The following is a 17,590-nucleotide window of genomic DNA, read 5'->3' as shown; positions in this document are numbered from 1 at the left end:
GTGGTAAGGAATCCACCTTCCAATGCAGGGGATGCGGGTTCAATCCCTGGTCAGGGAACTAAGATCACACATGCTGTGGGGCAACTAAGCCCACACGCCACAACTAAGCTCGTGCACCACAATTACTGAGCTCGTACGCCTCAACGAGAGAGCCCACACGCCACAAACTACAGAGCACACGTGCCCTGAAGCCCTCACGCCACAACTGGAGAGAGAAAACCTGCACGCCACAACTAGAGATAAGCCCGAGAGCTGCAACGAAGAGACCGTGTGCCACAACGAAAGGTCCCACATGCCTCAACAAAAGATCCTGTGTGCTGCAATTAAGACCCGATGCAGCCCAAAAAAATAATAAATATTTTTAAAAATTAAAAAAAAATAAAAATCAGGATGAATAGATATTTGAAACTGTTGACATTATTAATCTCTGGCCTCATTTTATAGTTTCCCAGTCTTCCTTAGCATGGCCAGTTTCTTTTCGTTCTCATCAAATGAGGATCTGTGATGCAGATGCATCAGTCCATCCGATCTCTCTTCCTACATTCTCTGTTCAGGCACCATAGTATCCCCCAACCTTCCAGGTGTGTAGGCCGGAAACCTCAGAACCACTCGGGTCTTTCCTCCTGTTTCCCTTGAACACCTTGTGGCCACATCGTGTTGTTCAATGCACAGCATCTTTGCACAGTATGTGCCCTGCCTTCCAGTCATCTCTGCACAGTATGTGCCCTGCCTTCCAGTCATCTCTGCCATCATTGAAACCCACAGCTGGTCTCTCCTCCTCTTTCTAATGGCCTTTTAACAGGTCTCCCTGCCTCTAAGCAGTATCTCTGTATAGGTATTTGACTGTTTGATGATCAAATGTACATGGGCTTAGAACTAGGAGAATAATAATAAAGGAATAGCTAATATTCCCATGAGGTAAACTAGTTTTTTTAAAATAGATTTAAAAGAAATGCTTGATTCCTCCACGGGTTCGATCCCTGGTCAGGGAAGATCCCACATGCTGCGGAGCAACTAAGCTCATGTGCCACAGTTACTGAGCCTGCGCTTGAGAGCCCACGAGCCACAACTACTGAGCCCGCCTGCCACAACTACTGAAGCCCGTGCACCTAGAGCCCGTGCTCTGCAACAAGAGAAGCCACCGCAATGAGAAGCCCGTGCACCACAATGAAGAGAAGCCCCTGCTCGCCACAACTAGAGAAAGTCTGTGCACAGCAATGAAGACCCAACGTTGTCAAAAATAAATAATAAATAAATAAAAGATCTAAAATACTTAAAAAGAAATACTTGATTCCTAAATAAATTTTAGACTGATTCAATTTACATGCATTTATCTATATTTCCTATCTTTAACAGATTCCTAGAAATGGAAATAATACTACTTGAGATGAGACCCATAGTTTCAAAATCCTAGTACACCAGAGTTCAAAGGTGTTATTTGTTTTGGAAATTTGGGAATTTAACACATATTCTTACCTAGCTAGAAAGCCAGTGCATATGAACCTCTATTTGAGCAGCAGAATTGCTTGGATGTAGAACCAGTAAGTTTTGCCTTCCACAGAAAGTTTGAGAATCTCAAGCTTTTACTGAGAGAATTCACATGGGATCTTCGGAGATTACCTGGATTCAGATCACACCCTCACCTCACTGGCTGCAGAACCTTAAGGAGGTTGCTAATCTCCTTGTGTCTCAGTTTCCTGAACTGACAACTAGGGTAATAATAGTTGTGAGGACTAAATAAACTAGAATATGTAATGTACTTAACTTGCTGCCTTGCAATAAAGTATATGTTAACCTATAGTTATTTCTGTCATCATTATAACCTCTGTTCTGTGCTTTCATAATATTCCATAATTTTCCTTCATAGCATTTATCACAGTTTGAAATTACTATATACTTGCATAGTCATTTAGTTAAATGCCTTTCTCCATTGCTAGACAAAGATCCCTGAGGGTAGAGCCTCTGTTAGTTTTGTTCATCATTGGATCCTTGACATCTTGAACATACTAGGCACTGAATAAACAATTGTTGCATGAATGAATTTAGAAGAGATTACTGTAGTCGAGAATTGTTCTAAAATAAGTGTGATTAAAATCCTTTTCTAGAATAGGGAGACAGTTAATCTGGCCCATTATTTTATGAATAATTGCTTGATTCAAAGCCTGTCAGCAAGGGTTAACTACACATTAAATGAATGGTTTGATTTTAAAATAGTGAGATTGATATTAATATATGACTCATGGAGATTAACTTCTTTGTGTCAAAGTTACAATGTATACCTTTAATAGCATAAACACTCACTTTTTTATATAACTATTTTACACTGACTATTTAAATACTGTTGCATGCTCACCATATAAATAGTTTGGGAGTAATTGATGCCAGACTACTTCTTTCTTTGGTGAGGTGGGGTTGTTAAAAGCCTGCTGACAAATCTCATGTATTGAGAATGTACCCAGTGAAAAAGAGTTAAAAATACATCGTTAGTAGAAAGAAAGATATCAGTTCCTTTCCATGTAACAAAGATATATACGTACATTCAGTTTTGCTAGTAATTAGGCTAAGCAGTTTAAAGATTTAGAAGGAGGATGACTAAGACAATGCTTTTGGACAGCATTTAAAATTGAATCACATTCTTTGTGAGATTGTGTTGTTCATGGTGGTTTTAGCAGTAATGGTTTGACTTACAAGAGCATTTGAATTGATAGATGGAGGCCACTTACGAGTCAAATGCAGCCCATATCAAACACTGTTGTATGTCTGGAGGATGTTTGTGAAAGGGGAAGAGGGAAAATGAGAGCAGGGAGACCAGACAAGAGACTGTTATAGTGATTCCATTGAGATATGTTGGGACAGGGATACAGGAATGGGTTTAATATATGTTTAGGAGTTAAAATCAGTGGAAAGTGGTGATTGATGGAAGAGAGTGCAGGGTGAGTCGCTGCACAGTGGTGTGACCGACTGAGGTAGAGATACAGGCTGGGAGGAAAGAAGATGATTTCATTTGGGACACGATGAGTTTGAAGTACGTTTTATAACTTCCAGGTGAAGAAGTCCAGTAGACAGTAGGAGCCATGGGTATGAATCTCTGAGCATGGTGATCTAAGCTGGAGATGTATTCTGGGGACTCCGAAGCAACAGGCGGATGTAGTTGAAAACTGAAAGTGGATGAGATCACCCAAGGAGAATATGGAGAGAGAAAAGAACAGAGAACTCTAGAAGGGAGGGCAGGAGGAGGAAGGAGAGCCTCAGAGGGAGTGAGAGAAATAGGAGTGCACAGTGTCATAGACACTGTTTCAATAAAATAATAGGGGAAGAAGGCAGATTAGATGTTTGAGGCATCGCATCAGAGAGAAAGAAGGGGAGACAGCTAGAATTGACTGTTCTTTAGGGAAGTTTTGATGCCGTGGGGAAGAGAGAGAGTGGGTAGCTGCTCGAGGGGTTTGTGTTGTAAAGAGAGGCCTAGAGTTTTGTTCTCTTTGTGTTTTGAGTTTGGGAGAGAATCACTTTTTTAAAAAATATTCATTCATTCATTCATTCTGTTCTGGGTCTTAATTGCGGCACGCGGGATCTTCCCTGTGGCATGTGGGCTCTTAGTTGCGACACGCATGCGGGATCTAGTTCCCCACCAGGGATGGAACCTGGGACCCCTCTGCATTGGGAGCGCAGAGTCTTACCCACTGGACCACCAGGGAAGTCCTTAATCACTTTTATAAGCTGAAGGAAGGAATCAGGAGAAGAAGATTTTAAATATGCAGGAAAGAGAAATAAAAAACACAGATATATCAGGTTCCCAGAGGCGAGGGCAGAGGAAGCGGGTGGCACCCAGATGGAAGAGTTACAAAAGGAAAAAAGGAACTTATTTTTAAGGTTGAGACATGTTTGCCTCTTTCTCTTCAGTCTCAGAGGTACTGATGAAAATCCCAAGGAATATCTGGCTTGGTCTTCTCTGGGCAAAATCATTTTGCCAGCAGGTTGGTTCAGAAGAGACCAAGAAGTTAGACATGTTAAGTATAAAGGTGTTTTTGAGGATTAAAAAAAAATCTTTATACAGTACTTGCTTCATAACTTGCTGAAAACCAGAGTGGGATCAAGAAATAGTCTTACTTGATGGATGTATTAACCTTATTGTGGTCGTCATTTCCCAATATATACATGTATCAGACCTCAGACTTACACAGTGTTGTACACCTTAAACTTACACAATGCTATTTATCAATTATATCTCAATAAAGCTGGAAGGAGGGGGAAAGAAACTAGGTTAAAGATTGCCTAGGGCTGGGGTGGGGAGGGGGTGGGAAGATTAGGGAGTGATAACTGAAGAATATGGGATTTCTTTCTGAAGTGATGAAAATATTCTAGAATTGATTATGGGGATGGTCACAAGCTCTGTGAATATACCAAAATTCATCGAATTGTATACTTTCAGTGGTGAATTATGGAATGTAAATCACATGCAATGTGAATTATATCTCAGTAAAGTTGTTTCATACACACACACACACACACACACACACACACACACACCACCAAAAGTAAATAAATATCCTTGCTGTATTATAGGATACATCCATTTATGTTTTAGTTCTCAGACTTTTGTGACTCCAAAGTTCTAGCCCATTTGACCTAAAGTGCAAAATTAGTTTAGTTTTTGTAGTAAAAAATGCTTATGGGTTTCATGGACTTATTTGTCTGGGAAAGAGAGGGAATTGCTCAAAGGTAGTGGTTCAGAGACATCATATTGTTTGGTTGATTAGATGAGATTCAGAGTGAAAACAACTCTCAAGTGCCTAAGTGGTTGGAGGGAAATTACTCAAGGTAACAGAGTGATTATATTGTTCTCAGTAATCACAGCACTGATAAAAAGTTGTATAATATATAAAAAGCCCTCACTATGTTGGTTTATTTAATCTTCATAAAAATCCTTTAAGAGAGGAGGGACAGATATTTGTCTCTAAAAATAATACACTGAAGTATGGGGGGCTCTTTAGAGTTATAGCAAACAAAATAATAAAAAGCATTATTTTCTTCTCATCCCAAGCCTTGGTATTTATACCTGGGAAACTCCTTACATTTCTGGTTACTTTGTTTAAAGACCTAATAGAATTGGAAAACAGTTTTTAAATTTCAGTTTAATTCAACAAGTATTGTTTTAGTGCCGAGTCTGTGCCATTCATTGACTTAAGGGATCCTGCAAAGAATATGGCCCACTACTCAGCCTCATTGAGCTCGGAGTGTAGAATGGGAGAAAGACTTGTGAATAAGTGACTATAATACTGTGGGATAAAAGTAGCAATAAAGGTCTTCATTTTACAGAAGTAGAGAAGAAGGTCAGGAACAGCTTCCCAAAGGTTCAGACAAGAGAACTAGGCTTTAAATGATGATAGGATTTCACCAGCTGGACAAAGAGACCTAGGATATTTGAAAGAGAAGGAATGCTCATATAAATGCTCAGAAGTGTGTGTGAAATATGGTATATTCAGAGAATTAGAAATAGTTGTGTCTGTGGAACATAATTTCAAGTGGTTGAATACAAAGTGACAGAGTTTTGCAGGGACTAAATAATTCATCAGTAACACGAATCAAATTTGTATTTTATGACCATCACTCTGGAAGGTAACTCTGTTGTCAGGACAGATGTCACCTAAGACACTCCAGCAAGACTTCCAGGCAGTAGGTGATAAGGACCTGAATAAAAAAAGAGTACTATTAGGGACGGAGAGAAGTCAGATATGAGATGTATATTGATAGATAGAGATATGTCTCATATGTATGTGTATCAGATAAAACATACTGAATTAGGTGCTTGATTCATTGTAATGGGATAAAGGAAGAAGAAATTGTTCAAATAGATGGGGTTGGAGGAACTACTGCTTTATGAAGAAAAGTTAAACTATATTAGATATTTCAATCTGGGGAGGTAAATGCTGGGAAAGAGTAAGATAAAAATTCCCACTTTGAAGTCTGTAAATTGAATATAGATGGGATTATCAATGACAACTAAAGCTAAAGGTCACGTCCTCACTCATGGAAAAAATAAATATGGAATCAAGAGCAATTAATAATTCATAAAGCAGGCATTAAACTTTGCAAAACTTAGGTCTTAGTTCCCCCGAAATATGAATATATTCGACAAAAGTTTAGTTAATTAAATGAAAGATAAGCTTACATTGTTATTTGTAAATAGATTAATATCCTAGAAAGTGATTACAGAAGCAATTAAAAAGAAAAACTGTATTGGTTTTGAGAGTTTGGTGTTCTTGAATAGTGATTCTTAAACATTTTAGTCTCAGTCTTTTTTTTTTTTGAGGTACGCGGGCCTCTCACTGTTGTGGCCTATCCCGTTGCGGAGCACAGGCTCCGGATGCGCAGCCCCAACGGCCATGGCTCACGGGCCCAGCAGCTCCGCGGCATGTGGGATCTTCCCGGACCGGGGCATGAACCCGTGTCCCCTGCATCGGCAGGCGGACTCTCAACCACTGAGCCACCAGGGAAGCCCAGTCTCACTCTTTATATGCTTAAAACTTCTTGAGGACCTCAAAGAGCTTTTATTTATATGGGTTATATCTGTTGATACTTTATTATTAGAAATCGAAACTTAGAAATTTAAAAAATATTCATTAATTAATTTTGAAATTAAAACATTGATCAATTATATATTAACATACACATTTAATGAAAAATAACTATTTTCCAAAACATTTTAGTGAGAGGAGTGACATTGTTTTACATTTGCCCAAATCTCTTTAATTAGCTTAATAGAAGACAGCTGGATTCTCACACTGCATTAAGTCTGTTGCTTTGTCATCCATCATGTAGCTTCTGGAAACACTATATACTCAACAGAAATGAAAGTGAAAAAGGCAAAGGATGATTATCATAAAAATGCTTTTGACCTTGTGGGTCCACTGACAGCAGCAGTTTGAAAACCAGTGTTCTTAAAGAAGTAGGAATTTTCTGTTACCTACATAAGTAAAGTATTAATTTACCCCCACTCCACCCTTCTTGGAAGTTGATACTCCTAAGAATATTTTCACTTTTATTCACTGACTTTGTTCCATACCTCTAAAGGCCCATGATTCATTTACAGATTAATGAAGTCAAGTCCAAGGCAGAGTTTGTTAGTCTTCTGTGACCTTTTACCCTTCCCAGTCTAATGAAGCATAAGGCATCTAGCCCTTATTCCTTCTATTTTTCTTCAGAATTTCTCATTTTATTGGTAAATTGTAAAGGCATATATATTTTTTGAACTGGAGTTTGAGGATGGGGAGTAAGACTATCATTGGGGCCCTTTCTTTATATCCTGGAAGACTTAGTAGAGGGAAGGCAAGCTACACTATTACCTGGAGTCTGGACTCCATCAAAATGTGAAACCATCAACATGATGACCAGTTCCTAGAGGCTTGTCTAGAATACTAAAGAAGAATTATCTAGAAAATATCAACACTTAAGACTTATTTAAGTCTAAAGATAGTCTCTCGAGTCTGTGTACCTTTTTATTCATCAGACACATCATTTGTCTTCACTCTTTCCTCTCTCATTCTGCTCCAACAATACCAACCTCATTTGATTCCAGACATAGAGTGACATGTCTGTCTAATAAGAACCAAGTCTCAGTTTTCATTATACCTGTAGAATCTCTCCATTCTCACTGCCACCACCCAGTTCTTTCATTTTGATTTAAAGAGCCTGTTGGTCTTTTGATTTAAGGCTCTTTTTCTTCAATCCATCCTATCTAACAATACCTGATTAATTTTTCCCAGACACTACTGTTTTCATGACACTCCTTTGCTCAAAACTTTTCAGTGAGGCCTTAATTTGTACCATGATACAAATCTGTTTTATCTCTACTCTCCTTCCACTTTTCCATGAACCCTTTATCTGATTTATTATACAATAGTTAGTCCTGGCTGTTACCGTAGAATCTTGTGAACGCAGGCTGCACGTTTCTTACTTCTGTGCTTGCCGTCATGTTGCTCCTTTAACCTGGAATGTCCTTTTTTTCTCCTTCCATCTAAACCCAAAGTGTTCTTCAAACCTCAATTCACAACCAATCCCTGTAAAAGATTTTTACCTGACTAATCTGTCTTTATTGATCTCCCTCTCCTCTGAAATACAATAGTGTTTGAGATTTGTACTACACAGCTTAGTATATCATTACATACCATTGGTAATTGCTTATTTTTGTTTCAGTTATATTAATTTTTTTCTGAAATAGATCTGAGTTTGTTGAGAATTTCATTTTGGGAAAGACCAAACTCCTTTAGCTGGACAACTGCCCAGTGGTATTTCTAAAATTATTCCTTAATTTCTCTTTGTGCTTGTTAAGTTGAGTTGGCCGTATGTCTGGGCAGGAGTTCAAGTTTGATAAATAATATCTAGCATAATGTTATTTCCAAGTATAGTATGGTAGCGCAGGTACTTATTCTGAATTTGACGAACTTTATCTTATAGCTATTTCTGCATTTGAAGTTCAGCCAATTTCTACTGAGGTCCAAGAAGGTGGAGTTGCTAGATTTGCATGCAAGATTTCATCAAACCCTCCTGCAGTCATAACGTGGGAATTAAATCGGACAACTCTACCTGTAACTATGGACAGGTAAATACAGCTTTTGTCTTTGAATATGATACAGGAATGACAAGGACTTCATCATAAAACTGTATATGGGGAAAGACCACTGTGGAGCTTATTTTCGTTTATGGTAACAATAACCAATTTCTTAAAGACATTTCAAACTTAGGCAAGGAATTAGATCATCAGTCTCTGGTACATGGGGCATAGTTCCTGTTTTTTTTGGTTCAGATCAGAATTCAGATACTCTACCTTAGTGCTTTGTTCCTTTCCTCAATCATCTTTTCCAATCATGGGACCACCTGAGTACCTGGATGGCAGCCCAAGGATTTAGGAAGCTGAATTACACTTTTAGTGCTGGGGATAATAGTGCTGGTATAAGGGTCTCCCATATACGCAGTGGTGGTTGCCCACTTCCATCTCTGCCTTCTGCTTACCAACCCCCTCTGCACTACATACACACACACATACACACACACGTGCACACACTCACGCGCATACACACACCTAGTTTGATTCCAATCCTGATGAGTAGTAATATTCCTTAGGAGGCAAAAATCCCTTGCTGAAATGGTAGAGAGAACTAAGATGGACAAAGTTATTCAAGGAAGAGCTTTAAAAAAAAAACTTACATTCAGATATATCTTGGAGAGTACATAGATATTAAAATGCAAAAAATCAGGTATTTGAAAAATATCATACTAAACTCTAGACCACCAGTTAGCTATATGTAAGCTATAATGTCAAGTGAGATTCTGTGTAAAATTACACTGATAGATTTCACAAATCACATACAGCGGGGGTCCCCAACCCCCGGGCCATGGACCGTTACCTGCCCGTGGCCTGTTAGGAACCAGGCTGCACAGCAGGAGGTGAGCGGCGGGTGAGCAGCAAAGCTTCATCTGTATTTACAGCCGCTCCCCATCGCTCACATTACTGCCTGAGCTCCGTCTCCTGAGCAGCATTAACTTCCCGTAGGAGCGCAAACCCTACTGTGAACTGCACATGCGAGGGATATAGGTTGGACGTTCCTTATGAGAATCTACTGCCTGATGATATGAGGTGGAGCCGAGGTGGTGATGCTGGCACTGGGGAGCGGCTGCAAATACAGATTATCATTAGCAGAGAGGTTTGGCTCCACAGAGACCATAATAAATCAGTTGCCTGCAGACTCATATCAGAACCCTATCAGTGGTAAGTGACAATTAAGTTGCATCTTACAGAGTAGACAGGACATAAGCAACACACTTCAGGTGTCACTGTCTCCCACCATCCCCAGATGGGTCCATCTAGTTGCAGGAAAACAAGCTCAGGGCTCCCACTGATTTTGCATTATGGTGTGTTGTATAATTATTTAATTATATATTACAATGTAATAATAATAGAAATAAAGCACACAATAAATGTAACGTGCTCGAATCATCCCTGGGGGGACCGGGGAAAAAATTGTCTTCCACAAAATCCATCCTTGGTGCCAAAAAGGTTGAGGACTGCTGAGGTACAGCATAATTACTTATGTTTTAGAGAGTTGTAGTAACCCAAATGAAAACAATTGAATCCAGCTAATATTTTTTAAAGTCTTTAAAGTATTATTGCATCTGGCATTTTTAAAAGGTTGAGTATATGAATTCTTATCATAGAATATATGTTAAGATAAAATATAAAATTTACTACAGAGAGTTTAATCATCTTTCCTCTCATGACAGGGTAACTGCATTACCAACAGGAGTATTGCAGATCTATGATGTTGATCAAAGGGATGCTGGAAATTACCGTTGTGTTGCTGCTACTGTAGCCCACAGACGTAAAAGTATGGAGGCCTTGCTCACGGTGATTCCAGGTACCACACATAAGTTGATTTTTCAGTTTTTAATGGGACCAGCTATTAATTTGCCTTCTCTGGCTATAATAGTATACCGTAAAGTAGTACTTCAATTACATTTAAATTTTATTGTAATCTATTTGGAAAATGATCATTTTTATCTATTTAAGCAACCTTCTTCTCAAACTAACTTGTTTTATATGTCAATGTCAACATCTTTAAGAAAGATTGAATTTTTGTTTTGTAAATACTTCATTTTTGTTTTTAAAATATAAAATACAGAAAATCTCAAAAAAGAATAATAATCATCTATTTCCACTAAAATTGTCCATTGTCAATAAAAATACATTTGTTTCCAGTTTGGGTTTTTCTGTTTGTTGTTTTAAGAAAAATTATAATTTGCATTTGTAGAAATGATGCATGTTTTATTTTAAAGAGTAATGTCTGTAAAAGTAAAATAACTTTTTTTACATTAAACAGTGTAAAAAGTACAAAGATATATTTTAAAAATGTCCCTAGTTCCATATCCAGAGATTATCACTGTTAACATTAAGTGAACATAATTTCATATATTTTACTGTTCATAAATATAGTTAGAAGGGAAACTGGCTTGAGAGATGATATGAAGAAAGAAATATTTATTTTATTAAAATGGAATTATACATAGATGCTAGTTTTTTATTTTTAAATAATTAAATTTACTTGAATGTAGTGGAAGAAAACCAGACCTAAAGACATTGTTGAACTTCACGTGAGTGTTTACTCTTCACAAGAGATATTACTTCCTAAAGATCCTTTAAGACTAAAAATTTTTTCACAGAAACATTGAGACTTAAATTAAATTTTTAATGCCATGTTTTAATTTTAGGTGGTATCTATTAGCTTCTTGGTATGAAGCATAAAGACAAAAGCACTCTCACACTTCTTTGTTCTCCCCACTGTCACATAAATTCCTAACAAGATTAGTGAAAGCATTAAGTCAGTGTTTGAACCTCAATTAAAAGTGGATGATATGGAAACAACCTAAGTGTCCATCAACCAGTGAATGGATAAATAAAATGTGTCTTATCCATTTAATTAAGTATTAATCTATTATTATTATTCAATAAAAGAAATGAAGTACTGGTACATGCTACAGCTTAGATCAACCTTGAACATTATGTTAAGTGAAAAGCCAGTCCCAAAAGACCACATAATGTATGGTTCCTTTTTTCTGAAATGTCTGGATTAGGCAAATCCAGAGACACAAAGTAGTTGTCAGGCTATGGGGAGAGGAGATTGGGGAGTGATTGCTGATGGGATGGAGTTTCTTTTTGGGGTGATGAAAATGTTTTAAAATTGATTATGGTAATAGTTGTATAACTCTGAAAGTACTAAAAACCATTGAATTATATACTTCAAATGGGTGAGCTATATCTCAATAAAATTGTTTTTCAAAAAAGAAAAAAGTGAAAAACTTCAGAATAGATATTTTAACTCATTTCATTCATTATATCTTATTTATAATTTTTTCTTATATCCTGCCTTTTCCATCTCAAAGATAAGGAGTCTAAATCCTTCCACACACCAACCATTATAGCAGGTCCACAGAACATAACAACATCTCTTCATCAGACTGTTGTTTTAGAATGTGCGGCCACAGGAAATCCCAAACCAATCATTTCTTGGAGCCGTCTTGGTAAGTCTTAGGAAAAAAAAAAAAGTCTTTTCTTTCAACTTTGTTCATACGGGTGAAACTGATAACACGTTTATTTTATATGCAGCACACATGTTTGGCAATTATGTGGCTTTTAACTTTCTGGTATTTCAGTGTGTAGAGGAAAAGTTTTAGCATAGAAAATTTTAGACTTTTTATAATAATGATTGTTTGAATAGTGATCTTTTGACAAATTTTAGATCACATGTTACATTGTTTTAACTGAACTGTTCTCTTTGAAATAGATCACAAGTCTATTGATGTCTTCAATACTCGGGTACTTGGAAATGGTAATCTCATGATATCTGACATCAGGCTGCAACACGCTGGAGTATATGTTTGTCGGGCCACTACCCCGGGCACACGCAACTTTACGGTTGCCATGGCAACTTTAACTGTATTAGGTATGTTTTCTTTCCTTCTGCAATCAGGAGAATCTTACATCTTAACATTTGCTGTTTTATCTCGTAGCTTACTTCCACTTTTCTTGAATTTTGTAGTGTTGATATAAAATTGTAAACCAGTGATGAACTTTAGGAGGAAATTAAAGCCCTACGTTAAAATATAACTAGAATCACTCTGAAGTTGCCATCCTGTTTGCTTTTATAGCATTATGGTCCTTCTTAGTTAATTTAAGCTTCCTTTTTAATTTCCTTCTCACCCACCTACAAATTCGTATACCCATTGACCAGTCTAAGATTTTAATCTATTGTCTCCATGCATTCACAAGTGGCTGTATATTGGGCTTGGTTAAGTTAGGATTATGGCACACATATTTTTAGTGTGTTTGTATAGATGGTGTCAATGGGGAAAGCCTGGGGAAAGTGGACATTAACTGAGCAATGCAGAGAAAAGACATCTGGAGAGATAGATAAATGTAGAGTGTAGACAGGAAGCTCAGAATGTCAAATATTTTCAGGGGTGGGACTTGCGTCACTTGCTGTACTCTTCCTTGACTCTATATCATTCCTGTTTGGACCACAAAAATATTTTCTTTTTTCTTTAAAAATAGCTCCTCCTTCATTTGTCGAATGGCCAGAAAGTTTAACGAGGCCTCGAGCTGGTACTGCTCGATTTGTATGTCAGGCAGAAGGAATCCCCTCACCCAAAATGTCATGGTTGAAAAACGGAAGGAAGATACATTCAAATGGTAGAATTAAAATGTACAACAGGTGGGCTAAGTCACTTTGCTACTATTTTAGATAAGATATAATGGCTTTAGTAATTCTTATGTGAAACGGTTATAGTTATAATATCAAATACCTAAATTATCCTGGTATTTTAAACTGAAGTAAAATCAATAAGAAATAAACTTAAGATTGTAATATCAGCATGTCAAAAATCCTTTTGTATTTTATACGTGGATCGCGGAAGTGGTAGATTATAATGAAATGAATGTTGAAACAGTTCCCCAGACCTGGGTTCTGGTCCTGGTAAGCCACCAGCTAAGTTATTAGCAAGCATGTTAACCCTTTGGAGTCTCAGTTCCTTGTTCCATAAAGTGAGGAATTTAGAAGGAAATAATTAAGTCTCTAAGAGTTCCTCCACAGTTCAAACTTAATGATTTTAAGAACTCATTTTTATTAGTATAAATATGAATCTTCTTGTATCACTCTTGTATGTTGAACAAAACTTTTGAACATTTTTGTTGACCTGAATTTTATGTAGCATTGCAATGTTACAGAAATTTAGATGCTACTACAGATTAATATACTTTCTTAATAAAAGCCAAATTTTAAAAAAGAGATTAAGCTGTCACCTAAAGCAAACAGGATTTGGATATCACAAGTACTTATTTATATAGACTCAGAAAATAAGAGTAATCTTAAGCAATTCATATAGATTTTTTTCATAGGGCTGGTCACACAGTTTTTTGTTCTTAATAACTTGTTTTTTAAAATTAAGAGTGCACTTAGTAATAGCTTAACTTTATGTCATCCTTAGAATTTTCATTGAAATAATTTTTTTCTTTCCTCAGTAAATTGGTAATTAACCAGATTATTCCTGAAGATGATGCTATTTATCAGTGCATGGCTGAGAACAGCCAAGGATCTATTTTATCTAGAGCCAGACTGACTGTAGTAATGTCAGAAGACAGACCCAGTGCTCCCTATAACGTGCATGCTGAAACCATGTCAAGTTCAGCCATCCTTTTAGCTTGGGAGAGGCCGCTTTATAATTCAGACAAAGTCATCGCTTATTCTGTGCACTACATGAAAGCAGAAGGTAAGCAATTTGAGTACTGTTTATTTTTATGTGCTATTTACTGTCAGGGATTTGTTTTCAATATAAATGATGTCTCACATAATCCACAAAATACTTTTGAAGTTCTATGGCATTTACCTCTTTTAATAAAGTAATTACTATATCACCTGTGTATAAATTTTTTTGTTAAATTTTGTATTGTTGTGTACTTTATGTATATAAGTATAGTTTAAGATTTTCTGTTTAGAAATAAGTACCAACTCTGCATGCTAAAAGTTACAGAGTGGTGTACTTAGGAATTTCGTTTCAGCCGAGATGTAAATTCCTTCCCTAAGACTTAAATATATCAATTTAAGTATGCAGTTACATAGGAACAATGGTGTAACTGCTTAATAAAATAATAAGGTGAACTGTAGTCACTGTAGCATGTTATTTTTAAAGGGGAAAGTAAACATTTTCAGATTCCCCGTAATATGATTTTATCTATTTTGATTATTTTTCTGAAATCTCATAGAACTCTCTAAAAACTGAGCAGGATACTCTTTATTGATATCTCATTTATTATGTAAAAGTAGATATCAAATTTTTCTTAAAATTTTTATTCAGTTCCATTTCTGGAATCTTTTTTATCCTAACATTTTCTTTTGGCAAAAATTTAGAGGAAAAACTAGTTATAAATCCTAGAGATTTCACTATTGATTTCTCATGGAAACAATGGCAGAGGTTTACAGATTTTGGTTATATACAAAACAGCCTACTTTTTATGTGATAGACATTCCAAACAAATTCAGATACCCAGAGAATGGTGATATAATAAAATTGTCTGTACAAACAGGTGGTTTGTTGTTGTTTGTTTTTTGTACTTTGAAGTAGTATTTTGAAAAGGAGTATTTTGAATTTAAATCAGGGGTCATGGTAGCAAGAAGAATGAAAGTCTGTTAACTGAGCATGTTGGAGTATGTTAATTCCCTTTTTAATGATTTAAGAAGGTAAAAGGAATGCTGGTTTTGGTGGAGACCACTCTTGTTCGCTATTATGGTTGTTTCATTAGAGCCCTCCACATGCGGCTCAGTGGTCTATTCAAAGGCAGAACAAGGCTTTTTAATTCGAACTCAAGGACCTTGTTTGGTAGGTCAGAAATCGTACTATGCAGTTCCTAATTAACGAACCATTAGCTAGTCTGTTGTGAAATGCCTGTAATCTTGTCTAATTAAAATGCTATCAAGTTAATTCAGAAATGTGGGAAAACTTAATAGTGGAATTTGCCTTCTGTTTTGTTTATAAATCCAGTGTGGAGAGAAGGGGCTCCATCCTTAGAGAGTTTTGATTAAGTTGACGTGCATTTACTGTGAATTGTTCGCAAAGCACAGTAGCTGCCAGTGCTCTTGTTCCACTTTACAAGTTTACTCTGTAGGAATTAAATCCCACAAAGACAAATCCTCTTCTATACCTTGCTATGCATATTTTATTAAGAATTGCGGAGAATTTTTTTCCTCTCTAGGGGGGGAAAAAAAACCCTCATTGTGGAACAAAACATTTTGAAGCACATTCTGTGCCTCCCAGATCTTTTGCTTTCAATATAAGTAAAAAGAACAACTTGTGTCAGTCAAATTTAATAGAATCTCTAGGGGCAAAATGAGATCTTTTGCAGGACAACTTTTGGTTTGGTTTGTTTTTATAAAGAGTAGAGCCATTACATTCCCTACTGTCTCTCCATTTATGTTTAAAAGAAAAAGGAAACCATGAGTTTAAGCAAGTAAAATTTACACTGTTAATGAGCTACAGTGTTCTGTAGCGTTAAACTCTGTTGTGTTACTGCTGTACATTGTCTCTGCTCTGGGTTTTGACTAGATGTTAAATGATGTTTAGAGAAGATTAATTGTTTTCAGTTTGATTTATTCAGGAAAAATTCAAACTAGTAATTTGTAACAAGACATGGTTACTTTTAGAAAATAAAAACCTTCCTATTCACATGTTTTAAAGGGTATCCAAGGACCAGTGTTTCATAGTGGAAGAAAATGGTAATGGTCTTGTTAATTTTATTTTGAATATTCATAATTTTTAGACACTGATTCCTTAACCTAGGTTTAAACAATGAAGAGTATCAAGTAGTCATCGGAAATGACACAACTCATTATCTTATTGATGACTTGGAACCTGCCAGCAATTATACTTTCTACATTGTGGCTTATATGCCAATGGGAGCCAGCCAGATGTCCGACCACGTGACACAGAACACTTTAGAGGATGGTAAGAAAACGTGACTCTAGGTCATCTCAGCATGAACAGTAATATGCTTTATCATTTTCAATGAATATGTGTTCTAACTCAGAGAAAATATCCTGGTTTTGGTTTAAAAACAAAAACAGAAACAAATGTGATAACCAGCAGGCTAATTTACCATTTCAAATCTTACTCTCAGTTTTTGACAGTAACATGATGAAGAGCACTTTCATTTATAATTCGTAATACAAATTTTAATAACAAAATTGTCCTTCTGTTTCTATAAGTTCCTGGTTTAAATTGTAAGTGTGTTGCAGGGTTTTTGGTTTGTTTTCTTTTCTTTACTGAGGAGAACAAAATGTGAGATTCTCTAGGCGGGAAAAAATATAATGACAGTTACATATTGAGTGTATGTAATGACTGGAGGTCAGAGGCATTGGACTTCTGAAACTGGGAGTTTAAGAAGTTTAGTACTTGTCAGTTAAAAAAATTCTTATAAAATCAGATAGCAGTTAGTTTATTTTTAGATACATTGTGCTTATTCTGCATAAGCAGGAAAGTATTGCCTGTTCAGTTTGTTACCTGGGGTTGGAAATTGAGTTGCTGTCCTTTTGAGGGCAGGCCTCCATATACTCTTATAACGGTGGGAAATTCTATCCATTAAAATGGTCCTGGAGAACTGTTTCTCCTCCTCTGACTCTTCATCTCTCTCTTCAGGGCCTCTCCATGGCCCATTTTTGTACTCTGCAGTGTGAAAGGGGGATTGTTTAACATATACTTAATTATACTATTCTTCCTTTACACATGTTTTCGCATCCTCAGGAAATGGTCCACCTTTAGTTTTCAAAACATTTTTATATAAATGATTCTCACATCTTTTTCTTTGTCCATTTGGTCCCAGAGCTATTATATCTCTATACTACTACTTGTGTAAATGTTTATAAATTCAGACTTTTACTAAATGAAAAAATTGTCATTGATCTGGATGATGAATTCCACATTTCAGTTTTCGTTTAAGAGTCTGTTCCATTTTAGAGTGAACCATGACCTCTCTGGTTACCTAATTACATTT

At 36.5% G+C, this 17,590-nt stretch overlaps 1 protein-coding gene across 3 annotated transcripts in view; it reads left to right on the top strand.

Moving 5' to 3' along the window:
• Positions 1 to 17,590, top strand: part of PRTG (protogenin) — a 132,999-nt gene that overhangs the window by 44,401 nt on the left and 71,008 nt on the right. For all 3 annotated transcript variants that reach the window (XR_012330126.1, XM_073801039.1, XM_019951066.3), the window contains 7 exons: positions 8,455 to 8,599; positions 10,279 to 10,412; positions 11,935 to 12,072; positions 12,336 to 12,494; positions 13,103 to 13,262; positions 14,069 to 14,316; positions 16,381 to 16,545. Coding sequence is in view for 2 of the 3 variants with exons in the window: in XM_073801039.1 (XP_073657140.1) it covers positions 8,455 to 8,599; positions 10,279 to 10,412; positions 11,935 to 12,072; positions 12,336 to 12,494; positions 13,103 to 13,262; positions 14,069 to 14,316; positions 16,381 to 16,545 (1,149 nt within the window). In the remaining variant the exon portion in view is untranslated. The remainder of the gene's footprint in view (positions 1 to 8,454; positions 8,600 to 10,278; positions 10,413 to 11,934; positions 12,073 to 12,335; positions 12,495 to 13,102; positions 13,263 to 14,068; positions 14,317 to 16,380; positions 16,546 to 17,590) is intronic.

Source organism: Tursiops truncatus, chromosome 2 (assembly GCF_011762595.2).
Source record: "Tursiops truncatus isolate mTurTru1 chromosome 2, mTurTru1.mat.Y, whole genome shotgun sequence".
Classification (NCBI taxonomy): Eukaryota; Metazoa; Chordata; class Mammalia; order Artiodactyla; family Delphinidae; genus Tursiops; species Tursiops truncatus.
The sequence above is the reverse complement of the archived record's forward strand: the minus strand, read 5'-3'. Positions and strand labels throughout refer to the sequence as shown.